Source organism: Choloepus didactylus, chromosome 19 (assembly GCF_015220235.1).
Source record: "Choloepus didactylus isolate mChoDid1 chromosome 19, mChoDid1.pri, whole genome shotgun sequence".
NCBI classification, from domain to species: Eukaryota; Metazoa; Chordata; class Mammalia; order Pilosa; family Megalonychidae; genus Choloepus; species Choloepus didactylus.
In genome coordinates this window covers 59671252-59694899 of record NC_051325.1, presented here as the reverse complement: position 1 = coordinate 59694899, position 23648 = coordinate 59671252, and the positions used below count along the sequence as shown (strand labels likewise).

General features: G+C 53.0%; 1 protein-coding gene across 1 annotated transcript in view; it reads left to right on the top strand.

Annotated features, from left to right (window-relative positions):
- The window catches only part of BMP7 (bone morphogenetic protein 7), a 92299-nt gene extending 69574 nt beyond the window's left edge, over positions 1 to 22725 (top strand). The window contains exons 4-7 of the mRNA XM_037812168.1: positions 8600 to 8797; positions 16490 to 16566; positions 17849 to 17959; positions 19885 to 22725. Coding sequence (XP_037668096.1) covers positions 8600 to 8797; positions 16490 to 16566; positions 17849 to 17959; positions 19885 to 20034 — 536 coding nt within the window. The 3' untranslated portion in view covers positions 20035 to 22725. The remainder of the gene's footprint in view (positions 1 to 8599; positions 8798 to 16489; positions 16567 to 17848; positions 17960 to 19884) is intronic.
- Positions 22726 to 23648: the final 923 nt, after the last annotated feature.

The following is a 23648-nucleotide window of genomic DNA, read 5'->3' as shown; positions in this document are numbered from 1 at the left end:
TGGGTGCAGAGGGCGAGAAGCCGGACATACAGGACCGCATCCTGGGAGAGTCCATTGGTGTGAGATGTCTAGGAGAAGCAGAGCTCTGGGGATGCAGGTCATCAGATCAGTGTGGCCAAGGCTGAGGGGGGCGGATCGTGACTGTAAGTGGGATTTTTAGCCTCTGCGCCTCCGACACTTGGGGCTGGATAATCCCCTGCGGTGGGGCATCCTGTGCCTTGTAGGATGTTAGCAGTGTCCCTGTCCTCTATCCCCTGGAGGCCAAAGTGGATCCTTCCAGCTGGAGCCACCGAAAACGTCTCCAGATACTGCTACGGGGTCCTGGGGGCAGGTCACCTCTGGTTGAGACCCACTGAGCAGGAAAGCAGCACTGGGGAGTTCTCCAGGGTGAGGGGCTGCCTGGGTCTTGACTGGAGAGGAGGTTGCACAAATCTCTACATGCACAAATCTAAACTTACAGCTCCGTGTGTCATAAAAAGGTCAGTTTTACTGAATATTCATTTAAGAACTAAAATTAATAAAAACAAAAAATCCCAAATAAAACAAAACCAAAACGTCACCTAGAGGGGCAAGCCGTGAATCCCACCGAAGAAGAAACCACGGAGCCCTTGCCTCTAACTGGCTCCCCTGCCTGGGGGACGAGGGACCCCCCACCCCACCCCACCCCACCCCATCAGGAGCCTGCAGGAACCGGGTGTAATTTACAGCAGAAATCCTTTCCCTCTCTACTTGAGGGATAAAGTGCAGGACTCCCAGTGAAGTCTCAGTTTCAGATAAACAACAAACATTTCCCCCACACTGCAAAAATTATTCATTATTTATCTGAAATTTAAATTTAACCGGGCATCCTATATTTCTATGTGCTGAATTTGGCAACACTATGCTTGAGCACATGTGCAGATTTGTGGAGTTTTCTTTTAACCTCTGAACTCTTGGCTAGAATTAAATCTTTTCCAACTTTACCAAAAAGATTCCAACCTCATGGTTAAAATACTATGTGTCTTGTCTCCTTGCCTACATCATTTCATCTACCCCAACCACTGTTAGGGCTGGGTTCCTATTTAGTGTAACTTGTCATAGACATTTAAATGCAGATAATCAAAATAAACATATACGTTGCTAAGTTGTAAAGTCATAAAATGAAAACGAATTCTTCTCCTCCAGGCCAATACCATGCTCTCTCCCCCAGAATATTCTCAGTCCTTTTTAGGGGGCATCAAACAAAAGTGAATGTGATGTGCATACATAGTCCATTGATCTATGCTCACAGATGCTTTTCTCGCAGTATCATCTTGCCATGGCGTGTTCTGTCCCCACCCAGCAGTCCCTGTCTGTGGCCCCTTGCAGCTCGGCTTCCTTCAGGGGGGCCTGGCTCATCTTGGTCCTGTGTGACTCTCGGGTGCAGTGCGGTGCTGCCGCCCGTGCTCCATGGATATTTGCTAATAGATGAATGAATTGTTGGGTGGCTGTGCCCCGTAATTTAACTAAACCATCTTTTCTTGAGAAAGCTCCAGGTTGCCTCCGGGGTTTTGCACCAACAGCTCGGGTGCTGTGACCCCCTCACGTGCTCGTCTTTGCCGGCTCACTCTAGTGAGTATCTAGAAAGCGGTGGTTCTCCACCAGAGATGTGGTGTTGCCCAGGGGACATTTGGCGCTGTCTGGAGACGTTCTCAGTTGTCAGACTGAAGCAGCGGGGAGCTGCCTGGCCTCTCGTAGGCAGAGGCCCCACATGCTGCTCTGCATCCGCAGGGCACAGGACATCTTGGTCCAAAGTGGCCACGTGGGTGCCGAGCTGGGGGCCTCTTGGGACCATGGTCTGGTTTGTAAACATACTCTGGGCCTGGTGTCAGCACTTCGCCCTGTTCTGGGGCAGTGGGCCAGCGGGAACCCTCACCCTGTGATCCTGCGCTTGGTGACAGAGGAGGTCAGGATGGTCAAATGTAGGGGGTCCGAGGGTTGCCAGCCAGAGTGCCGTGGAAGTGCAGAGGGGCATGGGTGGCAGGGCAGGGGACAGCACTCCGGGACCTCCTCTCCCAGCTCCACCCTCCCCAGCCGCGGCACATCTCTGTGCAAACCCTCTGTGGCCCCGGCACACCCAGAGCAGGGCACAAAGCCCTGGCCGGGTCGCCAAGAGCCCGCATGCTGTGGGCCGTGCCCGCCTCGCTGCCTACAGCCCCTCGCCTGCTCAGGCCTGCCCAGCGCTCTCCTCGCCAGTCCTCACGCTCCAAGCACATTCCCATCCCATGGGCCTGGAGTTTCCTGTGCCCTCGGGCTGGATCGCCCTCCCCCAGCAGCCCCTGCGGCCCCACGGCCGCACCCTCGATTCCTTCCTGCCCCTCGGAGCGGGTTCCCTGACCACGTCTCGTTGCTGCCTGCCCCTCAACCCCTCAGACCTGGGGCTCCTCGTCCATGAGCTGACCCCCCTCACTGTTTGCTCCTGGGGGCTCCCACGCCTCTCCAGTTCATCCCTGAACCCCAGCACGTTGCACAGTGCCCGGCACACAGCAGCTGCCCAATACACAGGTGTCCATGAACTCACAAATGAGTGAACAAGCTGGGCGGTAAGTGCTGGCCGGCGGGAGAGGGGCAGTGTTCTCAGATGTGAGGCCCCTGCGGCCATGAGAAAGGGGACTGACGTGTGTTTTGTGCCACCGAGGGATGCCCACGATCTACGGAGTGAAAGCGGGTGCCCGCGTGTGCCGGGGCTGCCGTAATGAACACCACAGCGGCTTAGACCACGGGGATTGATGGTCTCACAGCTTTGAAGGCTCGAAGCCCAAAACCCGGGTGTTGTCAGGGGATGCTGTCTCCAAAGTCTGTGGGGCTCTGGGGGTGGCTCTCGGCCATCCAGAAATCAGTCTCCGCCCCGCCTCCCTCTGGCCCCCCTCAGCCCGGCTGCTGAGGCCTAACTCCCTCACTTACCAGGACCCCAGACCCCCTGGGTCAAAACCCACCCTGACTCAGTTTGGCCTCACCTTAACTGACAGGGCCTCAGAGATCCTATTCACAAATAGCTCATTCCCAGGACTAGGGGTTAGGACTTGAGCAGGTCTTTGTGGGGACACTCTCGGCCCAGAGCAGCAGGTGTACCCCAACAGTTGTGTTTATGTGGGAATTGCACATGCGTGTCCCTGTGTGTCTGTACGTGCAGGTCAGGGCCAGCTTCTCATCTAGAAGGACCTGCGCTTGGTGTAATGCTCTGCTGTCGCTGTCTTGACATTCTTAATGGCTTCCACGAGTGCTCCCGCATTTTCATTTTCCACTGAGCCCCACAAATTATGTGGCCGATGTTGGAGCCTGGGGATGGCTGGGAGGTTGATCTCTGAAATGGACTCTGGGGAGGAGAATCCGGGGCACCCGCCTTCTTCTCTGGGCTTCTCTCTCTATTCTCTCTTACAGTCATCGGGTAGTGTTTTTCTTTCACAATCAAGGTAAAATTCACATAATATAAAATGATGTTTTAAAGTATACAATTCACTAGCATTTACACATTCACAATGCTATGCAAGTGCTTCTTCTCTCTAGTTCCCAGACATTTCCATCACCCCAAAATAAAACCCCGTACCCATTAGCAGTCACTTCCCACCCCAAGCCCCAGCCCCAGCCCCTGACAGCCACCAATCTGCCTTCAGTCTCTATGGCTTTGCCTGGTCTAGATAGTTCATATAAGTGGAATCATATAATTTTTGTCCTTTGTGTCTGGCTTATTATCATATTTTAAAGATTCACCCATGTTGTGGCATGTGTCAGAACTTCATTCCTTTTTATGGCTGAGTAATATTCCGTGGCATGGAGAGACCACGGTGGCGGATTGGATGATGTCTGCCAATGTAGCTGTGTCTTACTGTCATTCTGTGTCCCTGTGGATGTGGATGCACCGTAAACAGGACCTCTTGAAGGCATTACTTTTGGTTAAGGTGGGGCCCAGCTGATCGAGGGTGGGCTGAACCTGGATTCCTGGGGGGCTTAGAAAGAGAGGAAACCAGAAGCCAGAAGTTGGGGGCCGCACAGGGAGAAACCAGTATCGGAGGAGACTGGAGGGGCTGACAGCAGCCGGGGCACTGGCCTTGGGCCTGGAGACCAAGGTGGAAGCCAGGACCCCACGGCTGGCACCAGCCAGCACCAGGACCTGCAGGCTCGGTGAGAAAGCAGGCCGTGCCAGGGCCTTCATTTGGGTTTCTAGACTTCCAAACCGTGAGCCAAAGTTCCTGTTGTTGAGCCAACCCACGGTGTGGTATTTGTCATGGCATCAGCAGACCGAGACAACCACGTTTGCTTCTCCATCAGTCCACTGAAGGGCCCTTGGGCTGTTTCCCTGTTGGGCTGTTGTGAATAATGCTGCTCTGAACATTGGGGTACAAACATTTGTTGCATTACCTGCTTCCACCTCATTGGGATGTGCCCAAGAGTGGACACGAGGGAGCAGTTTTCTACCACTGTCTCCCACCCCCAAGAAAATGAGAGGAACCCAGGTCACGAGCCCTTGAGTCCAAATCCTTCCAGATGAATATGATCACATACTGGAGAATTCAAGGAATGTCAAGGAGGAAAAGATCCTGCCACTGGGAGAAAAATGTTTCCTCCCCACCCCTGTGGTGGCCATTTCCCGATGTGGCCTTCGTCCAAGTGGTCTCCAAGCTCGTGCCCAGATCTGCAGGATCTGGGAACCTTGACCCCCGTTTAGCACAGCCGGCACCGATGTAACCCCAGGCAGGTGGGTGGCCGAGGAGGGGGGCTCGGGCATGCGGGCAGCACAGGGGCGCACTGGTGTCGTGGCTGCCGACACGGGCCTTGGCTCCTGAGGGTCCAGGGTTCAAATGCGGCCTCTGCCACAGGCTGGCTCAAGGCCTGACGCACTCGCAGCCTGTTTCTCCTGTGACGGGAGGGGACGTGTCTGCCACTCGGGGCTGTGAGGGCTTGGCACACACTTGGCACGGGAGGCACCGTTCCCTTAGTGAATAATGATCGCCAGCCCCTGAGTGCCGGGCACTACTGGGACATCACTCGATTAACAGAAGCTTCCTCTGGTGTTTGGTTGGTGGGTCCTTCCTACCCATTTTCTTTTCTTTTTACAATGTTTTTTTAGATAAAATTCATGGAACATAAAATTCACCATTGTAAAACTGTACAATTCAGTGACTTTTAAGTATATTCACAGTACCGTATGACCATCCCCCACTGTCTAATTCCAAACATTCCCATCACCCCAAAAAGAAACCCCGTACCCATTTTAGCTGTCACTGCCGTGTCGCTCTCTGCCTCCAGCCCCTGGCAGCCACTGAGGTGCTGATGTACTTACTGTCCCTATGGATTTGCCTACTGTTCAGTTTGCTAATGCTGCCATTTTGCAAAATACCGGAAATAGATTGGCTTTATAACGCAGATTTGTTAGGTTAAAAAGTTACAGTTCTAAGACCATAAAAGTGTCCAAGGTAAGGTGTCAACAAGAGCATGCCTTCACTGAAGAATAGCCAATGTTGTCCGGAAAAGCTCTGTCAGCTGGGAAGGCACATCTGCTCCAGGGTTCTGGTTTCAAAATGGCTTTCTCCCAGGATGTTCCTCTCTACGCATTTGGGGGTGTTCTCTTAGTTTCTCCCAGGCAAACTGGGCTAGCAAAAGTCTGCTTTCAATGGCCGTCTCCAAAATGTCTCTCTTAGCTACGCCACTGAGCTCCTTCTGTCTGAGCTCTTATAGTGCTCTAGTAAACTGTTTAATCAAGACTGACCCTGAATAGGTGGGGCCACACCTCCATGGAAATAATCTAATCAAAAGTATCACCCACAGTTGGGTGGGTCACATCTCCGTGGAAACAACCTAATCCAAATATCCCACAAGATTGGATTAAAGATCGTCTTTTTTCTGTTTAATTTTTTGAGGAATTGCCAGATTGTTTTCCCTACCCGTTTTTAGTTGAAGGTGAATGTCTTTCAACATTTAGGTTGAAACCTTGGTCTTTTTTCAAATTTGGTTATAAAAAGGGAATAATTCATTTCTACCCTCTAAGTGCCCACTTTTTGCCAGGCCCAAGATGCTTTACAACTGTGTCCCTTAGTCTTCGAGCCTGTAAGAACGGGACAAGAGCCATGCCAAAATGCCAACCCAGACTAAACAATCAAGGTGACTTACTCATCTTGGTGGCTGCGGTGACAAGCATGAGCTTCAGGATTGGCTTGATCCAGCAGCTCAGTGATGTCATCAGATAGCCTGTAATTTTGTGTCTCTACAATTCCTTCCACAAGGTCAGCTTCATTTGAAGACATGCCCCCTTGTGGTTTGGGGGCTCCATCTAACCCTCCTCCCTCAATCCTCTCAGGAGAGAGAAGGTTGCTTCTGGACCCAGAGTGAGAAGTTTCTTTTTCAGAAGCTTCTAGGATGCCTCTCCTCTATTCATTGGGTCATGTGAACATCCATGAACTAATCATTGGCTGGAAGATAAATTGCCATGACACAGCTGCCTAAAGGAAAATTGGGGACAAGGATGGGGCAACAGGCATCACCCCCATTTTACAGATGAGGAAACTGAGGCCCTATCAATGCAACTTTAACTCTCTCAGCTGCACAGGCAGGTCAGTGACAGAAGTGGGTGTGAACTGTCCCAAGACGTTCTTCCCCTCGCACCCTGGCCCATTTCTCAGCTGGAGCCATGGGTCCTGGGACCTGCTCGAAGAAAGCGTCAGCCACCCTAGCTCAGAGGCCAGAGATGCTGTCCGCAGTACCTGGATTTAATGTATCTGGGATAGCATCATGTTTTCAGGCAAGGCATTTGTATTTTGCCCTAAAAGCCTTCCGGGGGAGGGGGTGGTGAACAGAATTCCTAGGGGCTCAGCTTTAATGGTTACTTTTATAGAATCATTCAAATTATAGACGGGTGAACTCGAGGAAACCCTGCTCAAGAATGCAGGAAAGCCGAACGTTAAAAGGGGTTGAGGTAAAATAACGGGGCATGGGGGACATTTGTTCTTTTAAACATCGGTTGTTAAAAAACAAAGTGAACCCCCTGGTGCTGATCTGGTCCCCGTCTGATTTCTGGCCCGTCTGGGGGACTCCAGGTGAAGTTAATTCCAGATGTCCACCCAGGGCCCCCTGGGAGCCCTCGCGTTCGCTGGCCTCTGACCCTCTTGTCCATCTTGGGGTGCCGTGTATGTAGTGGTTACCAGCTCTGCCTCCCAGGCAGCCTGACCTGGGTTTGAATTCTGCTCTGCTGCCTGCAAGCTGGTTGTCCTTGGGCAGATGTTTGGCCTCTCTGAGCCTGTTGTCATCAGTCAAATAGGCTGTCTTTATCCCGCCTGTTGCTTCCTTCTTTGGAATACTTAACAGTGTCACGCATCACATTAAATAGGCACTTACCAACGACCTCGTCATTGCCAAGCCCCACTGTGTCTTCTCAGTCGCTTATTCACACATTTTATGCCCAATCCCTCAGCAAATGTTTGATTTTCCTTTCCAGATATTTTCAGAAGCTGTCATTTTCCTGCTGTGGTATTGCACTCTAGTCATGCAAGAAGTTTCCCATGGGGGTGAAGGCTGCATGGACCCTCCCTGGACAAGTTTTTTTTCTGTGTGTGTGACTTTCTGTCACTCTATAATTAGTTAAAAACAAAATGTTAAAAAATATTTATATATATTCCAAAGGTGGCTTTAAAAATCTATCCATCCAGGATCTGACCCTTGCCCCCCACTCTGTTCCATTCCTGACCCCTGCCCAGCCTGGCCACTGTCCCCTCCTCCCTGGGCTGCTCCATGTCCTCTGTCTGGGCCCCCTGCCTCTGTCTTTGCCCCTCTGTTGTCCAGTCCAGGGAGGCCAGAGGGGGTCTTTTATGAACATCTCAAATCACCCAGTCCTCAGCCCAAAATGCCCCAAGGTCCCCACTTCACGCAGAGTAAAGGCAAAGAGCCTGCTGTCACCCACAGCAGCCCCTGGGGGCCAGGCCCCCCACGGCCCCCCACCGGTTCCTCCTCTGCCCCCTGCTTCCCCACTCACCCCCAATCTCAGCCCCAGCCAGCTGCCAGTCTTGCTGCCACCCCCAGGTGTTTGTCTTTGTGTTCCCTCTGCCTGGGGACCCTTTCTCCAAATCTCTACCTGGCTTGCTCCCTCAATAGTACCCAGGGCTGCTCCAAGGGCCCCTCGTGGGGCAGTGCAGTCGGCAGGCTGTGTGCTGCTGTACCACCCTCCTTGGCCCAGGGCAGGACTACACTCCTCAACCCTCTTGGAATCAGGTGGACTGCTGGCCTGCTCGGGCCGATGACGTCGAGGGGTTACCCAGCTCACTCACCCGAGACCATCCCTAAACCGTCAGCCAGGCTCCCTACCCTCCTGGCTCCTTTTCCCTGGACCCTGCCCACCGCGGGCCCACATGTGGTGTCACCGCCTCCTTCCCGCCTGCACAGAAGCCCGGGAGGCAGGGGGTTTCTCGGTTTTGCCATCCACCGTGTTCGAGCTCCGAAAACAACACCTGGCGCAGGGCGGCTGCTCGGTGAATGCTCGCGGGACGCGCCCACGCCGAGCACCCGGGATTGTGAGCGTGGGGCAGTCGTGCTGGTGCAGCCCACAGCCTGCTCACACCCCTCCTGTCGTGCCCTCCTGTGCCTTCCTGTGCAGGGCAGAGCATCAACCCCAAGCTGGCGGGCCTGGTCGGGCGGCACGGGCCCCAGGACAAGCAGCCCTTCATGGTGGCCTTCTTCAAGGCCACGGAGGTCCACCTGCGCAGCGTGCGGTCCGCGGGGGGCAAGCAGCGCAGCCAGAACCGCTCCAAGACGCCCAAGAGCCAGGAGGCGCTGAGGATGGCCAACGTGGCAGGTACGTGCCGGCAGGGGGCGGCGGGGGGACCCCTGAGAGCAGCCCCCGCTCATCCGTGGGTTCACCAGATGGCTCCGGGGATGCAGCCAAACCGCCCAGACCCCTTCCCTCACGGGCTCCCTGCCTGAATCCTGCACAAGTCAGACATTTTAGAATTTAGAATTAATTTAGAATTTAGAAAGGCAAGCAGCCAGCCTTGAAGAAAAACTGTAAAACTGCAAAAGCAGGTGTGGGAGATTCCACACCAACTTCCGGAGGGAGGGAGGAGGAAATTGTGTGTGTGTGTGTGCGCACGCATGCACACGTGCAACTGTATCTTTAATTTTACTTCTTAGAAAGAAAAATACTTGAAACACTTGGCAAAATTTTAGTACTTGTTAACTGTGGACAGTAGGATTTTTGCTATATTGTTCATAATACTTTCAGGTTTGTTAGAAATGTTTCAGTACTGTAAGCAAAAAATATATAAGCAGAAGGTTATTTTGGTATATTATTCAAGATACTTTTGTTTCATTACTACAGAATTCATTATAATAAAATGTTTCATTACTATATGTAAAAGTGAAATTAAATAGAAAGGCATCATTTTTGTGGCCAGCCATTCAAAGATTTAATAGAAATCCTGCAGTTAAGGCATCCACCATTGGAAATTCCTGGGCAGTTGCCGCATTTAGGTCCTCACAGCCGGGCAGAGAGGGCCTTCAACATGAGATCTCATGTGGATCTTGAGGCTCTGAGGCAGTCAGCCTCCCATTTTACAGCGAAACTGGAGCTCAGAGAGGTTAAGTAACTTGTCCAGGGGCACAGAGCAAGGAAGTGGCAGCCCTGGGATTTGAACCCCAGGCGTCTGTCATCCATTACAACCTTCCCTGTTTGCTGTCACTGGGGTGCATCTACCTGAACTAGGGAGCTTCAGTGGGCCCAGCAACCCCGTCACATGTTTTCTGGCAATTCAGCAGGCATTCACTGAGTCCCTCCGTGGGCTGGCTTTGCCCAAGCCCTGGGGCTGGGGCTGGGATGTGGTCCTTTCCCCTTGGGAGATTGGGGAGGTGAAGGTTGATGGCATCGGGCTGCCTGGGGTTGCTGGGACCCAAGACAGTGCATTTTAGCCCTTGAATTTGGGGGCTGGGGCCTAGAATGGTCTTTCTAGCACCAGGAGCGTCTGTTGAAAGGCTGCTTGCACCACTCACCCATTTCCCAGCTGCCCTGCACCTTATGTGGAAGGCAGAAGGTGCATCTTGATTATCCCCCAGTCTGAAAAGAAGGCTTCAGATCAGTTAGCGGCACCAACAAACCCTGATCCCAGTGGGCTCTAGAGAAGACCAGCCAGATCCAGGGGTCCCAGCTTGCAGCTGAAAGAAGCCATATCCCTCCTCGCTGTCATCCTAGCCCCCAGCCAGGTCTGCTGTTGTCCAAGGGTCACTGTCTCCCCAGCTCCTCAGGAAGCCCTTTGCGGTGGGCAAGATAATGCTCCCCCTCAAAGATGTCCAGATCCTAATCCCTGGAGCCAGCGAATGTGTTGTCTTCCACAGCAAATGGGAATTACCACTGGAGATGGACTTACGGTTGCTAGGCAACCTACCTTAAAATAGGGAGATTATCCAAGTGGGCCCAAGGTCATCACAGGCTCCTATATGTGAAAGAGGGAGGCAGACGAGGTCAGAGGGAGATGTGATTAGGAGGAATGGTCAAAGAATTGCAACATTTTGCTGACTTTGAAGATGGAAAAAGGGGCCACGAGCCAGGGGCAGTGGGCCACCACACTAATCTGGAAAAGGCCAGAAAACAGATATTTCCCTGCACCCTCCAGAAAGGAACGCAGCCCGGCCAACACCTCGATATTAGCCCAGTGGAACTGTGCTGATTTATTCCAGAACTGTAAGGTAATGCATTTGGGTTGTTTTAAACCATGACGTTTGTGGGAATTGGTTACGGCAGCCATAGAAAACTAGTGCAGATTTTGGTGCTGGTAATGTGGTGGTGTTGTAACAAATACTGAAAACATAGAAGCAGCTTTGGAATTGGGCAGTGGATGGAAGTTGGATGACTTTCGAGGAGTGTAAGCGAAAAGCCTGGGTTGCCTTGAGCAGGTTGTTAGTGGAAGTGTGGGTGCTAATGCTTCTGCTGACGAGGACTCAGAGAAAGTGAGGGTGTGGAGAGAGAACCTCACAGCCTCCCGGAACACCTAAATCTTCCCAAACAGACTGTGAGTGGGACAAGGACATCAAAGCCCCTGCTGATAAGGGCCTAGAAGGAAAGGAGAGATGTTGTCTTGGAGCTGGAGGGAAGAGGAGCCTTATAAGAGTGGCAGAGGCTGTGGCATCTGTGCCCTAAGGTTACGGGAAAGCAGAGCTGGTAAATGACGCCAGAGCTGGACATCTAGGTGAGGAGGGTTCCCAGCGACTTGTCGAAGGTGCAGCCTGATTTCTTCGTGCTGCTTGTAGTAAAATGCTGGGGAAAGAGCTCAATTGCAGCATGAACAAAAAGGAATCCGGACTTGATGATTTGGGAAACTCAGCATCTCCAGCTTGCAAAAGATGCTGAGATTGAGAGATCACTGTCAGGGCAGCGTGCACTGGAGAAAAAGCCTTCAGTGTGGCTGGATAGCCTTTTGCTAATATTTCAGAAAGATAAAAAAGTCAGAGTATTTGGTCACTCAAAAGGCTCTTTGAAGGGATTTGGGTGTGACTCACAGATCCCCTAGATAAAACCAGCACCTATCTAGGAAACTTGGGGGCTTGGTCCCTCAGCCATCCCTGCAGAAACCACAGTTGAAATGGAAATTTCTAGGAAAGGTCTGGGACAGGTGCCTTGAGACACAGGTACTTGAAACACTATCGGGACCAACAGGGACAGAAAGAGCAGCTCGTGAAAGAAGGTTGTCGGGGCCTCCGTTTTTTCATCTTTTCTGGATTTCACAGCCCCAGTTATCTGCAAAATGATTCTCCCACCGCGCCCCTGAGCTGGAACACATCTGCCCAGGGTGTGGCTCCAGAGCTGGGGTCTTGAGGGGCCTCCGAGCTGGTAGCGAGGTGGGGGGCGAGCTGGGGTGCTAACCATCCCCGCAGCTGGGCGGACGGTCTGAGCCCAGCTCACCAGCTGCCTCTGCTCCTGGGCCGGGACTTGGTCTGCGGAGCCCCGAAGGAGACCACGGGCACAAGTGGCATTTAGAAGCACGGTGGTGAGGTGGCAACGCAGCCCCCCCACCCCCGAACGACGCTCATGCTGTCGACAGTTTTTCGTGTCAGCTAGCTGATTTTGAAATTTATGTCCATTTTACTTTTCAAGGGAGAAGACAGGTCTGCCGTGGTTGGTGACCTTTAAAGGAGCAGGGCTCCCTGGTCCCTTGGAGGTCTCTGGGGCCCATGGGTGGGTGGCAGTGGGTCTGCACGGCTCCAGAATTTGTCTGCAGGGTTTTTGTGCATAGTCTCCTCTGGATCTCTTCTATTTAGTCTTCTCAAAGGGGTCTGTGATTCTCCCTGAATTAAACACCAACTGAATCATATAATTCGTGCTTGGGAGCCTCCTCTAGGCTGGGCTTTTGGGAGCTGGGGACTTACGACAGATGGCCTGGGCGCGGCCTGTCCTCAGGGAGCTAATTCAGGAGGGACAGGAGGTGGCCACATCCGTTCTTAATACCTGTGGCGGTCGCCAGGCAAGAACAGCCCCAAGAATTGGGGGGTGGTGACAAGGGGCCCAACCCATCCTGGGGGTCCCCAGAAGCCTTCCCTTGGGAAGTGGGCTGAGCGCGCCCACGGGGTCAGGGGGGTCAGGCCATGGGGACTCTTCCAGGCGGGAGCGCCAGCACGTGCAGAGAGCCCTGGGTAGCCTGGAGAGGACAGTGGGAGACGGGGGCCCTTCCGGGAGCCACACCTTGGGTTTGAACTCTTTGTGGGGCCTCAAGCTGAGGGGTGGAGTGGAGGTGGAACAAAGCTCTGAGCAGGGTGGGCTGGTGGGGAGCAGGGCAGGTGCTTGGAGAGGGTCAGAGCAGGGAGGCTGCTAGAAGGCTTTGTGGTCAGCCAGGCAGAGCAGCACTGGCCAGTTCCACGCCAGCAGAGGCTCCTGGGTCCTGGGGCTCTGTTGGGCGTACCCCGGTAATGAAGCTGAGAGGAACAAGGCCCTGAAGTCTCAGAATTCAACAGCAAGCCCCATCCAGTCTCCATGAAATGACCTCAGGAGGAGGCTCCCCCACCCACGCTGAGTCCCCGGATGTCTGCCTCCCGCAGCCCCATTGCAAGCCCTTCTCACCCCGGCGGGAGGTTCAGTAAAACACAGCGAGGCCCAGGCCCCCTCCAGACTGGACGGCCCAGGATCTCCGAGAGTGTGTATGCCGTTGTTTGTCATTATGTGTGAGTTTGTGTGAGTGTGTTTGTCACTGTGTATGTGTCATTGTGTGTATTATTGTCAGTGTGTGTGAGTGTATGTCATTGAGTGTGTCATGTGTGTGTCATTGTCACTGTGTCCGTGTGTGTTGTATGTGTCATTATGTGTGTCTGTGTCATTATGTTAGTGTGTTAGCTTGTGGGTGTTGTGTGCATCATTGCATGTGGGTGTGTCATGTGCGTATCAGTGTGTGTCATTGTCATTTTGTGTCATGTGTCAGTGAGTCATGTCAATGTATGTGTGTGTTTGTGTCATGTGTGTGCATGTGTCTTGTGTGTGAGTGTGTGATTTTTGTGCCAGTGTGTGAGTGTGCCTGTGTGGGTGTGGATGTGTGCACGTGCCTGCAGCGCAGCGCGTGATGGGCCTGGCCTCCTGCCGCAAGGCCACACAAGCTGTGTCCCTCTCACGTGGCCGCCCGCTGTGCCTTGGGGGGACACGTGTCCCAGCGTGCCGCCTGCCGGGAGCTCGCTTTCTGCCTGCCGCGCCCCCAGGGCCTTCGGCGGCTCCTCAGACGATGTGCGTCTGTGTTGAGAAACCGGGTCCCTCGCTCCTCTCCTCCCCTCTCCCCACCCACGCTTGGACCCAGCTCCCTGGTAATTACCGTCCCCACTGGCTGGCCCAGGGGGTAGGGCCGTCTCCGAACTCCAGTCGTGACTTGCTGGCTGCTCGGGCGGAGGTGGGTGAAGCAGCAGGGCTGGCGTCGGGCTCGTCTCCTGCTCGTTTGCTCTCTGTTGCTGAGGGCAGGCCGGGCAGCCCTGGAGGGGCCGGGGAGTCGGACCCTTCCTCGTGAGCATCCGTCTCTTGCTCCCTGGGCTCTAAGTGTAGTGTTTCCACCTCTCTGCTAATAACAGAAGGTCACAGGGAGACATTTGGGTCCAGCACTTTCTGCCCGTGCTGCCAAGACCCAGGAAGATCTGGAGATGCTGTGCGGGCTTCTGGGGGTCCTGGCCAGCAGGGCCAGGCCTGCCTTGCATGCACATGCCAGCAGTTCTCCAAATGAGCTGCTCTTGGCCTTGGTGTGTTGGCCTTAGATTCCAGCACCAAGCCCGATAGCATTGCTGTGCTTTAAGGCACAGTTGGGAAAAGTGGCTCTCAGGCCACTGCTTCCCCTTCTCTGCACAGGGCAGACATTGCTAGTCAATCTGGGGCAGACATTGCTAGTCTATCACAGCACTTTCTTCTCAGGTAGTTTCTGGATCCATCACGGAGGATCCCTCGTGGCCACTTAATGTGAAGCCTGTCTGCCCTCCTTGCTAACACGCTCAGACTTCTGTCCTGTCCAGGCTGCTTCACACCACTCGCCAGGCTGAAGGGAAACCACACTGCTCCTTCCCTCCCAACTCCTGCCCCCCCAAGGTTGAGAAGCTTGTGGAGGAGGCTTCCTACCTGCAGCCGTGCCGCACTGCATGGACTTCCCTCTGTCTCTGGGTTCCAAAGCTGGGGTGCACGCTGAGCAGAGTTCTCAGCCCCTCCTCTGATGCTTCCCTGACCTTGACTTCTGCATGCCAGTGGCAACTCGGCCTCCAGGGGACCCTGCTTCCCCTGCAGCCCACTCCCCTGGAGCTGCCCCCTCTCTTATAGCCCAGAGGTGGGGAAGAGGGGGCCTCGTGCACCCCAATTGCTGCCTGCAGCCCACTGCCTCCTGCCCTCCCTCAGCACACCCCACCCCCAGCTTCCGAGCTTGTTCCCACAGCTGACCCTCCCACCCCGCCTTGGTGTGGCCATCACACCACCTCATTTCTTGGAGACTTTAGTCCCCAGCTCTGTCCTGTGAAATGTGTCTCCCACCATGGTCCATGCTCCCTGCATCCATCACAGACGGCATCCTCCATCCCCCCAGGAGAGTCCCTCAGTGCCCTGTGCCAAACGCTGTCCCTTGGACCCCTCCCTGGCTTGCAGCCTCGCTGCCTTCTGGTTTTTATGCAAATGTCGCTCCCTCGGAAGGACCTTCTATTAGCACCCTACCCTAAAGAGCCCTCCTCACCCTGCTCCCTGGCGGCACAGCCTGCCTGTCCTCCTTTCCTACTTTATTTTCCACACAGCACTTGTCCTCACAGGATGTAACTTACATGTCATCTGCCTTCTGGCTGGAACAGAAGCCCCATGGTGACAGTAACTTTGTTTTGTTCACGGCTGTGTCTCTAATGCCAGAAGCAGTGTCTGCAGCTTGTAGACACGTCATAAAAAGTTGTTTGAATGAATGAATGGGCTCGAGTGGCCCAGGCACAGGGGTAGAGAGAAGGACATTCCAAAGCAAACACTCCCTGGGTTGCCTGCCCCCTTCCAGCCCCAATGAGAGAATCCCCAACTGTTTTTGAGTGTCTACTGGGTGCTGACTTCCTTGTATAAACAAACACACCCAATTTTATTTCAATCAATCAAATGTAATTTCCTTGTCAGTTTGGTTCATTTGGTGTATCTGTAAAAACTGCTTTTCTGAACTATAGATATATAGAAATGTATAAAAAGTGGGAATATCCAACAAAGCTCATGAAAGTAACAGTAGCATTTGATTGAACCTGCCCGGCAGTGAACACCCCTTTATTTCTGACCTCAGTGCTCCCCGAGAACCCAAAGGGGGTGATTTCTTGATGATTGGACTTTTCTGTCCCCCCACCCTGCCCTCCCTTCTCAACCCCATTCTTCTTCCTCTTTCCTTCTCTTCCCCACACAGATGTGTCTGTGTGTGTGTGAGCATGTGCACACGCGTGTGTATGAGAGAGAGGGGCGTTGAGATTCCCACACTGTTCACAAGTGCTTACTCCCTCACCCGGATGCTGACAATCCTTTCATACTTCTGGAAAACTCCAGGGCTACTTTTCTGTCCTCAAAGAAGCCTCGGCAGTGTGTTCTGGATGGTCGGGGGGGTGGACTCTCTGCCCTCGGGTGTCTTCTGGAAGATGGTGACGGGAACTCAGGTCTCAGGCCTTGTCTGAGCAGGCTCTGGAAGCCGGGGTAGCGTGCTGTGGATGGGGGGTTCATTCCTTTGTGGAATTACCAGCATTTGACAAACTCACACATACAGAAAAAACCGATGTCTGCAGAAGGATCCAAAAAGTGTTTTGAGCTAAGACTGCAGGGTGGGGTGGGGGAGGGGAGGGCACCCCTTTACCAGTGCTGTCTGCTGGGGGTGGAAATGTGTTTTAAGGCTACAAGTCCTCGAGCTGGGTTTTGGGTCTGGAACTCCCCTCTGTGGATTTCTGCGTTCAGTTGCTGCCCACCGCAGCCTCGGACTGCCAGAGCTTTAATATGTGCACACGTTTCTTTCTCCATCTCCTGTTCCACTGCTTCGCTGCCTCGTCAACGCAGAAAACAGCAGCAGTGACCAGAGGCAGGCCTGTAAGAAGCACGAGCTCTACGTCAGCTTCCGCGACCTGGGCTGGCAGGTGAGGGGGTGGGGGGCTTCTGTCTGCTCTCCCCACTAAGTGACCCTCCTCCACTCCCCCAAGGCAGCAGGTCAGTGCTCCAAATAGGCAACGAGTGGTGTTTCTCATCTGTAAGTTAAGACTCCAAGTGGCCGAGACACAGACTAGAACCAGGAACCCAAACCCTGGACCCCGAGCCGGTGACCCTCACCCCCCTCCTGTGGACTGGCTGCTTCCCTCATTGGGGCAGCGGGAGACCTGGCCGAGCCCATGGCTTGAAATAGCCAGTTATCTGGAGAGCCATCTCCTCCGCCCACACCCTGTCTGTCCGTCCTTCTAAATTCCCAGGGAAGGGGCTGATTGGCCGAGCTGGGGTCAGGTGCTTGTTCCTGAACCAGTCAGCTATCGTGAGGGGTGGGGTCATGCTGCAGGAGCATCAGCCGCCCCCTCTGGAACATTTGGATGGAGCGGGGCAAAGGGCAGTGGAAAATCCTGGAAAACACATGAGGGTCAGACAATCTGACAAGCGTCTCCTCCGAGCTCTGATACAAGACTTGTTCAGCAGCTGTTTATTGAGCATCATCTACATTCTGGGCCCTGTTCTAAGTGGGGAACACTGCAGTGTCCCTGCCCTCCTGGAGCTGAAACACCCCGGGACAGGTCATGGCCAAGAGAGCCCCAGGGCAGGTGGCTTTGCCACTCCACCCATAGGGGCCTGTCGTTCAGTGGGAGAGCTTGGGGCGTAGCACCCCCTGCACCCTCAGCCAGCTTGGTGCCCTTCTGTGATGCTAGCCTTGAACCTCCCGGCCTGGGGAGCTGGGCGTTGCTCAGGTGCTGCCCCTAGGACAGAATCCCAAACTCCAGAGGCCTCCACCAGGCTCATTTATTTCTAGAAAATATTTCTATAGTGACCAGATCCAAAGGCAGGAACAGCCATGTGTTTTCCTCCATGGAGCAGCATTCAGATACGGGGCCCAGAGCCTGAGCCAGTAGGGGTGGTTAGTCTCTTTCCCAGGTAGGTAAACTGAGGCACGGAGGGTTGGTTTTTTGTTTTTTTTTTTTAATCAACTGGCCAATGTGCCACTCCCTCGTAGGGCTAAGGGTGGGTGCCAGGCCTGGACTCTGGAACACCAAGGCCCTCCTGCTGTCCCACCCCACCTCTGGAGGGTCCGTTCTGGGCTCAGCCTGGCCACAGGCCTGGTGGGCTTCCCCTCCTTTGCACTGTCGGAGCCGGGAGAGGCCGCCCGTCCTGCCTGTCCCCGCGGGACCCCCGGCCCAGGCTCCCCGTGGCTCCCTCCCGCAGGACTGGATCATCGCCCCCGAGGGCTACGCCGCGTACTACTGCGAGGGGGAGTGCGCCTTCCCGCTGAACTCCTACATGAACGCCACCAACCACGCCATCGTGCAGACGCTGGTAGGTGTGGCCCGAGCGCCGCCCTGGGGTGTGGTGGGGGTGAGGGCCAGGCTGGGTGGGCTGGCAGGGCCACGGGGTCCAGCCCAGGCTGCTGCAATGCTGGGGCCAGAGCGGACGTCTTTCCAGGGCCACGTTGTAGCTCCCGTGGGCCTCTTCTTCCATAAAAAAATTTTTTTTAAAGAAAAAATTATATTTGACAGTTGCATTGGCATTAGAACAAATATAATCTTTGACCCTGAACTTGATTTTTTTTTTTTTCTGATTTTAAAAGAACACATTTTCTTGTGCCCTAAAAAGTATCCCAGAGCCGGGTGGGTGCCCACCGCGCATCCCAGAGAAGGGGGTGCTGGCCCCGTGGTGGGACCGTCTTTCCTTGTCACCGGAAGTCTCCCCCACATAAAGGCAGCTCTGTCCCTCGGCTTCTCCCTCCCTCTCTGCCTTTTGGGGGGCTGGAGAGCTTGCCAGTGCCAGTGCCGGGGCCTGGAGAGGTAAGCTCGGGTCTCCCTGCCTCCCGCCTTGACCTGCCCAGGTGCGGTCATGCGTGGTGGTCATTGTGTTTGTCGAGCACCTGCCGAGGGTGGACCCGGGACAGCAGCTGGGGCTCTGCAGGGACCAGTGCAGACGCGGGCCCTGACCTCAGCATGCATTTTCTAGTGGAGGAAACAGCCCAGCAAACAAATGAGGACAGTTCAGGGTGGGAGGGAGTGCTCAGAAGACGGGCAGACAGGGTAATGGAGAGATGGGGCGGGGGCCATGGGGCTCTTTTAGATTGAACGTCCATGGGCTGGGGAGGATTCCATGTGATGAGACAAAAGCTCTTCGCACGGTGCCTGGCACGTGGCGAACCAGATAGCTATTTTTGTTCCCACTCTTACAACCATGACAACGGCAGTGATGAGCTCCAGGGACTTTGTTCCTTAGCTTGGAATCTGGGTTGTAAGGACCTTGGTTATCCAGCTGCCTGCTGTGAGCATTGTCTGGACCTTTCCTGATCATTCACCCTGGCTTGAATGCTTCCGGCGACAGAGAGCTCACTACCAGACCCATTCCCCTTGGTCCAGCTTTATGCTCCTTCTGTTTGGAAATCTGCCTCCCTTTCCGCTTGCCCCCACCCCATGCATCGAGTCCTGGAGAGAGAGTCCGTCTCTGCCTTTCCTGTGTACCAGGAGGCTCTCACTTTCCCCTGATTGTTTCATTTATTTGTTCTGTGGGTTTAGCCCACACCGGGGCTCTGACCCCCAGTAAAATCCCAGGTCTTGCCAGGATTGAAAGTCCTTAGGCTTGAAAGAGAATAGTCTGGAAGTCAGGGGCTCTGCTTCCAGGCCCTGGGAGGTGACATGGTTGGGGTCACACTCCAACCTCCTCCACCCCTGCCTTCGGGGCCCAGCTACTCACACCTGCCACTGAACTGCCAAAATGGCCAGGGATCGTATGCAAATGAGTGGACATGGCTATGCGCCAATAAAACTTTATTCACAAAAACAGGGGTTCTCAACTTGGGGCGATTCTGCCCCCCAGGGGATATTTGGCACTGTCTGGAGACATCTTTGGTTGTCACATCTGGAGAGGAGATTGCTCGCGGCATCTAGTGGGTGGAGGCCTGGGAAGCTCCTAAGCCCCCTGCAATGCCCGGGAGAGCCCCCAGTCCCCATGGTAAAGAGTGATCTGGTCCCAGTGTCTGCTCAGTGCCTGACTTTCCGGGAGGATGCTCTGTAACCTGTACGTTGCTTCCCTCATCCCTGAAAGAGGGGCAATCCGAGTACTGATCAAGTTAGTACACAGAAGGCACTCGTGACAGGGAGTGCTCAGTAAATGGCACCTGCGGTCGTTGTCCCCAAGCTGTATGTGCTCCTTAGGGAATATGGAAGCTGGAGAAAAGTGACCCTTCATCTCTCACCGCTGTCAACATGTGGTGTGTGTTCCAGGTCCACTTCATAAACCCAGAAACCGTGCCTAAGCCCTGCTGTGCTCCGACCCAGCTCAACGCCATCTCGGTCCTCTACTTCGACGACAGCTCCAATGTCATCCTGAAGAAATACAGAAACATGGTTGTCCGGGCCTGTGGCTGCCACTAGCACCCCCTGCAAGTCAGTTTGGGGCCATGTTTTCCTGGATCCTTGGTCTCTCACAGCCGAGATGTCCCACCATCCAAAGTCTCCCACTGCCCAAGTTCTCCCACTGTCTAAGGTCTCCCACTGTCTTAAATCTCTCACCGTCCAAGGTCTCCCATCGTCCAAGGTCTCCCACCATCTAAAGTCTGTCACCGTCCAAGGTCTCCCATTGTTCAAGGTCTCCAACCGTCCAAGGTCTCCCACCACTCAAGGTCTCCCACTGTCCAAGGTCTCCCACTGTTTGAAGTCTCTGTCCATCCAAGGTCTCCCATTGTCCAAGGTCTCCCACTGCCCAGGGTCTCCCACTGTCTCAAGTCTATCACCCATCGTACAAGGTCTCCCACTGTCCAAGGTCTCTCACCACCCAAGGTCTCCCACCATCCAAGGTCTCTCACCATCCAAAGTCTCTCACCATCCAAGGTCTCCCATCGTCCAAGGTCTCCCACTGTCCAAGGTCTCCCACCATCTGAGGTCTGTCTGAGGTCTCCCACCGTCTGAAGTCTCTCACCATCCAAGGTCTCCCATCGTCCAAGGTCTCCCACTGTCCAAGGTCTCCTACCATCCAAGGATTCCCACCACCCAAGCTCTCCCACTGTCTAAGGTCTCCCACTGTCCAAGGTCTCCCACCACCCAAAGTCTCTCACCATCCAAGGTCTCCCACCATCCAAGGATTCCCACTGCCCAAGATCTCCCACTGTCTAAGGTCTCCCACTGCCTGAAGTCTCTCACCATCTAAAGTCTCTTACCATCCAAGGTCTCCCACCGTCCAAGGTCTCTCACCATCCAAGGTCTTTCACCGCCCAAGGTCTCCCAGCCTTGTCAAGGAGCCAGCAGACCAACCACATCTTGTGAGACCTTCCCTTCCCTGACCCCAACTATAAAGGTGTAGGAGTATTAAGGAATTCAAGAGGCAAATAGCTTTTGATCCATTTTTCATCAGCATTCTATGGACAGGATCCTACAAGCTGCTGCAGGCAAAACCTAGCAGGAAATGTATATATAAAGAAAAAAGTTGCCTGGCCGCAGCCACTGCCTGCGAAGCTCGGCCGTGCACTGACTCATTTCCAGAGGTGATTACGAATGCCCTTCAGCCGGGCCACCCAGCAGAGGAGGGAAGGGGGCGCTGCCAGGGGCGGGCACATCGTGTCTGTGTGAAAGGAAAACTGATGTGGAAGTTCCTGTAATAAATGTCACAATAAAACGAATGAATGCAAATGGTTAGAATGCTACAGATATACTTTCCTAAACAATTGATCCCCATTTATTGGTTTACTCTTAATTTCATAAACAGAAGCAGTGGCTGGTGGCGGGCGGGAAGGCCTCTGCTCCATTCCAGTTTCACTCCCAGGCTCGCAGAGACCAGCGTTTACCTAGACTTGCCCAGATCCAAGATTTGGGGGGACAGGAATTTCAGCTTGCAGGAGGGGGTTTGTTGACCTTGAAGGAAAAATATGTTCCATCCTTCAGCTAGGTGTGCAGTGGGGGCAGAAATTAAAATAGGTTCACAAAGTGAAACACTAGCAGATGTTTGAGAATGGCTTTTCCAGCAACCCCATGGCGGGACATCCATGTGAAATGGCAGAGTAAACAGGACTGAACCTCTAACTTGAGGTTCAACTCTGGCAAACACTGGCCCCATGTTAAGATGCTCTCAAGAGGGATGGGGTGGGGAGGTGCGCTGCCAACCCCCAAAGGGGATCCCTCTGTTTTTTCATTGGTAGCAGCATTCCAAAGACTGGATTCTGGCAAAGGCCGGAACAATTAGGGGGCTCTGCAAATGAATCTGCTCTTTGAAGTAAGGGAGAGACGGCTCAGTGGGAGGTGTGCCAAGTGCTGGGTGTGCTGGACACAATTCCCAAATGGAAGGATCTGGAAACTGCTTTAAGGGTGACGTTCTAACGAAGTGCCCTCGCTTGGAGGTGCCATTTGCAGTACAGCTCTGGGCATGAACCTCCCTTGCTGTAGCTGGTGGGTTCCTCAAGTGGTGGGTACCCAGTCTCCACCTGCAAACTCAGGCCCTTGGGCTCGCAAGCCCCAGCTTGCTGGGAGGCCGTGGGCAGTGTGTAAACACATCCTGTCTCTGTGACCACGTGGAATCCAGACACATGAAGAACCATCTCCCCGTCTGGACTAAGTTGCCTCCTGGAACCACTGGGGCCCTGTTTTTATTTCCTTTTATTTTTTCTTTTTCAGTAGCTTGGGCTGCAGCCTCCGCTCTGCCTCATCAGTGGGGAAGAATGGCTTTTTTGTTATTGTTGTGTGGGGTTTTTTTTTGTTGTTTTGTTTTGTTTTGTTTTGTTTTTGGCAACTCAGACTATTTTGTGTGACTCCACTTGGGGAAAGTTTTCTCACCATTTACACCCTGACCAGCCACCAGTTAGTATCATTTGTACGCTTAAACATGTAAATGGTTGTTACGAAAGAAAAAAAAGTATTTATTTCCATCTGAAGCTCTTTTTAAACCCTTTGTGCCTTGTTCAGGATGATGAGCTCTCTTTCATTCAACCTGTTTTCTTATTTAAGACTATTTATTAACCACCGGCTTGATGTATCCACGGCTGTTGTGCAGGGCAGTCACTGGTGAACATTTTGTGTAAATAGACCAAATAAAAAGAATTTTGAGCTTGCAATAAAGGAGACATTTGGTTCTTGGGCCATGTGTGTTGTTGTGTTGTTGTTGTTTTAATATATATCATAGGTTTTAGTTGTAGAATGTAACATATATACATAGACGTGATAACTTTCCAAGTGAAATTTAACAAATAGAGAACAAATTTCAAAGAATATTATGGGTTACAGTTCCACAGTTTCAGTTATTTCCTTATTGTGAAATATAACATATATACAAAAAAGGTGATAGCTTTCAAATTACAGTTTAACACATAGCTATAGAACAAATTTTAAAGGATGCTATGTGTCATAGTTCTACCATTTCAGTTCTTTCTTTCTAGCTATTCTAATACCCCAGTAACTAAGAAAAAGAAAATTATATAAAGGTTCAGTATTCATAATCTTGTCTGCTCCTCCCTTTCCTCTAGTTTAGAGACCACCCAGATTGTTCATGTTGAAAAGGGGTGTCAACTTTATGAGAAAAGGGGACACATCTGGTTGAGGTTCTTGAAGAGGCTATTGCCTCTGGGATTTGGGACTTAGCTGTCATAGGATTTATGTTTCTGAAGGATAAACTTAGTAACACTTTTAGAGGGATCCAGGTATTCTTTAGGATTTTCGGGACTACTGTTGACTTGGGCTTATCATGTCATGGTCATTTGCCATATCTAGGTGAAGCTTGAGTAGGAGTAACCTCCAGGACAACTTGCTGACTCTATTTGAATTCTCTTAGCCACTGAAGCCTTATTTTGTTGCCTTTCTTTCCCCGCTTTTGGTCAAAAAGGCATCCTTGATCCCTTAATGCCAGGGTCAGGCTCATTCATGGAATCCATGTCCCACATTGCCAGGAAGACTCATTCATCTGGGGTTCCTGTCCCACATCGGGGGAGGGTGATGAATTTATTAGCAGAGTTAGGCTTAGAGAAAGTTCACATTTGAGCAACAGAAGAGGTTCTCTGGAGATGACT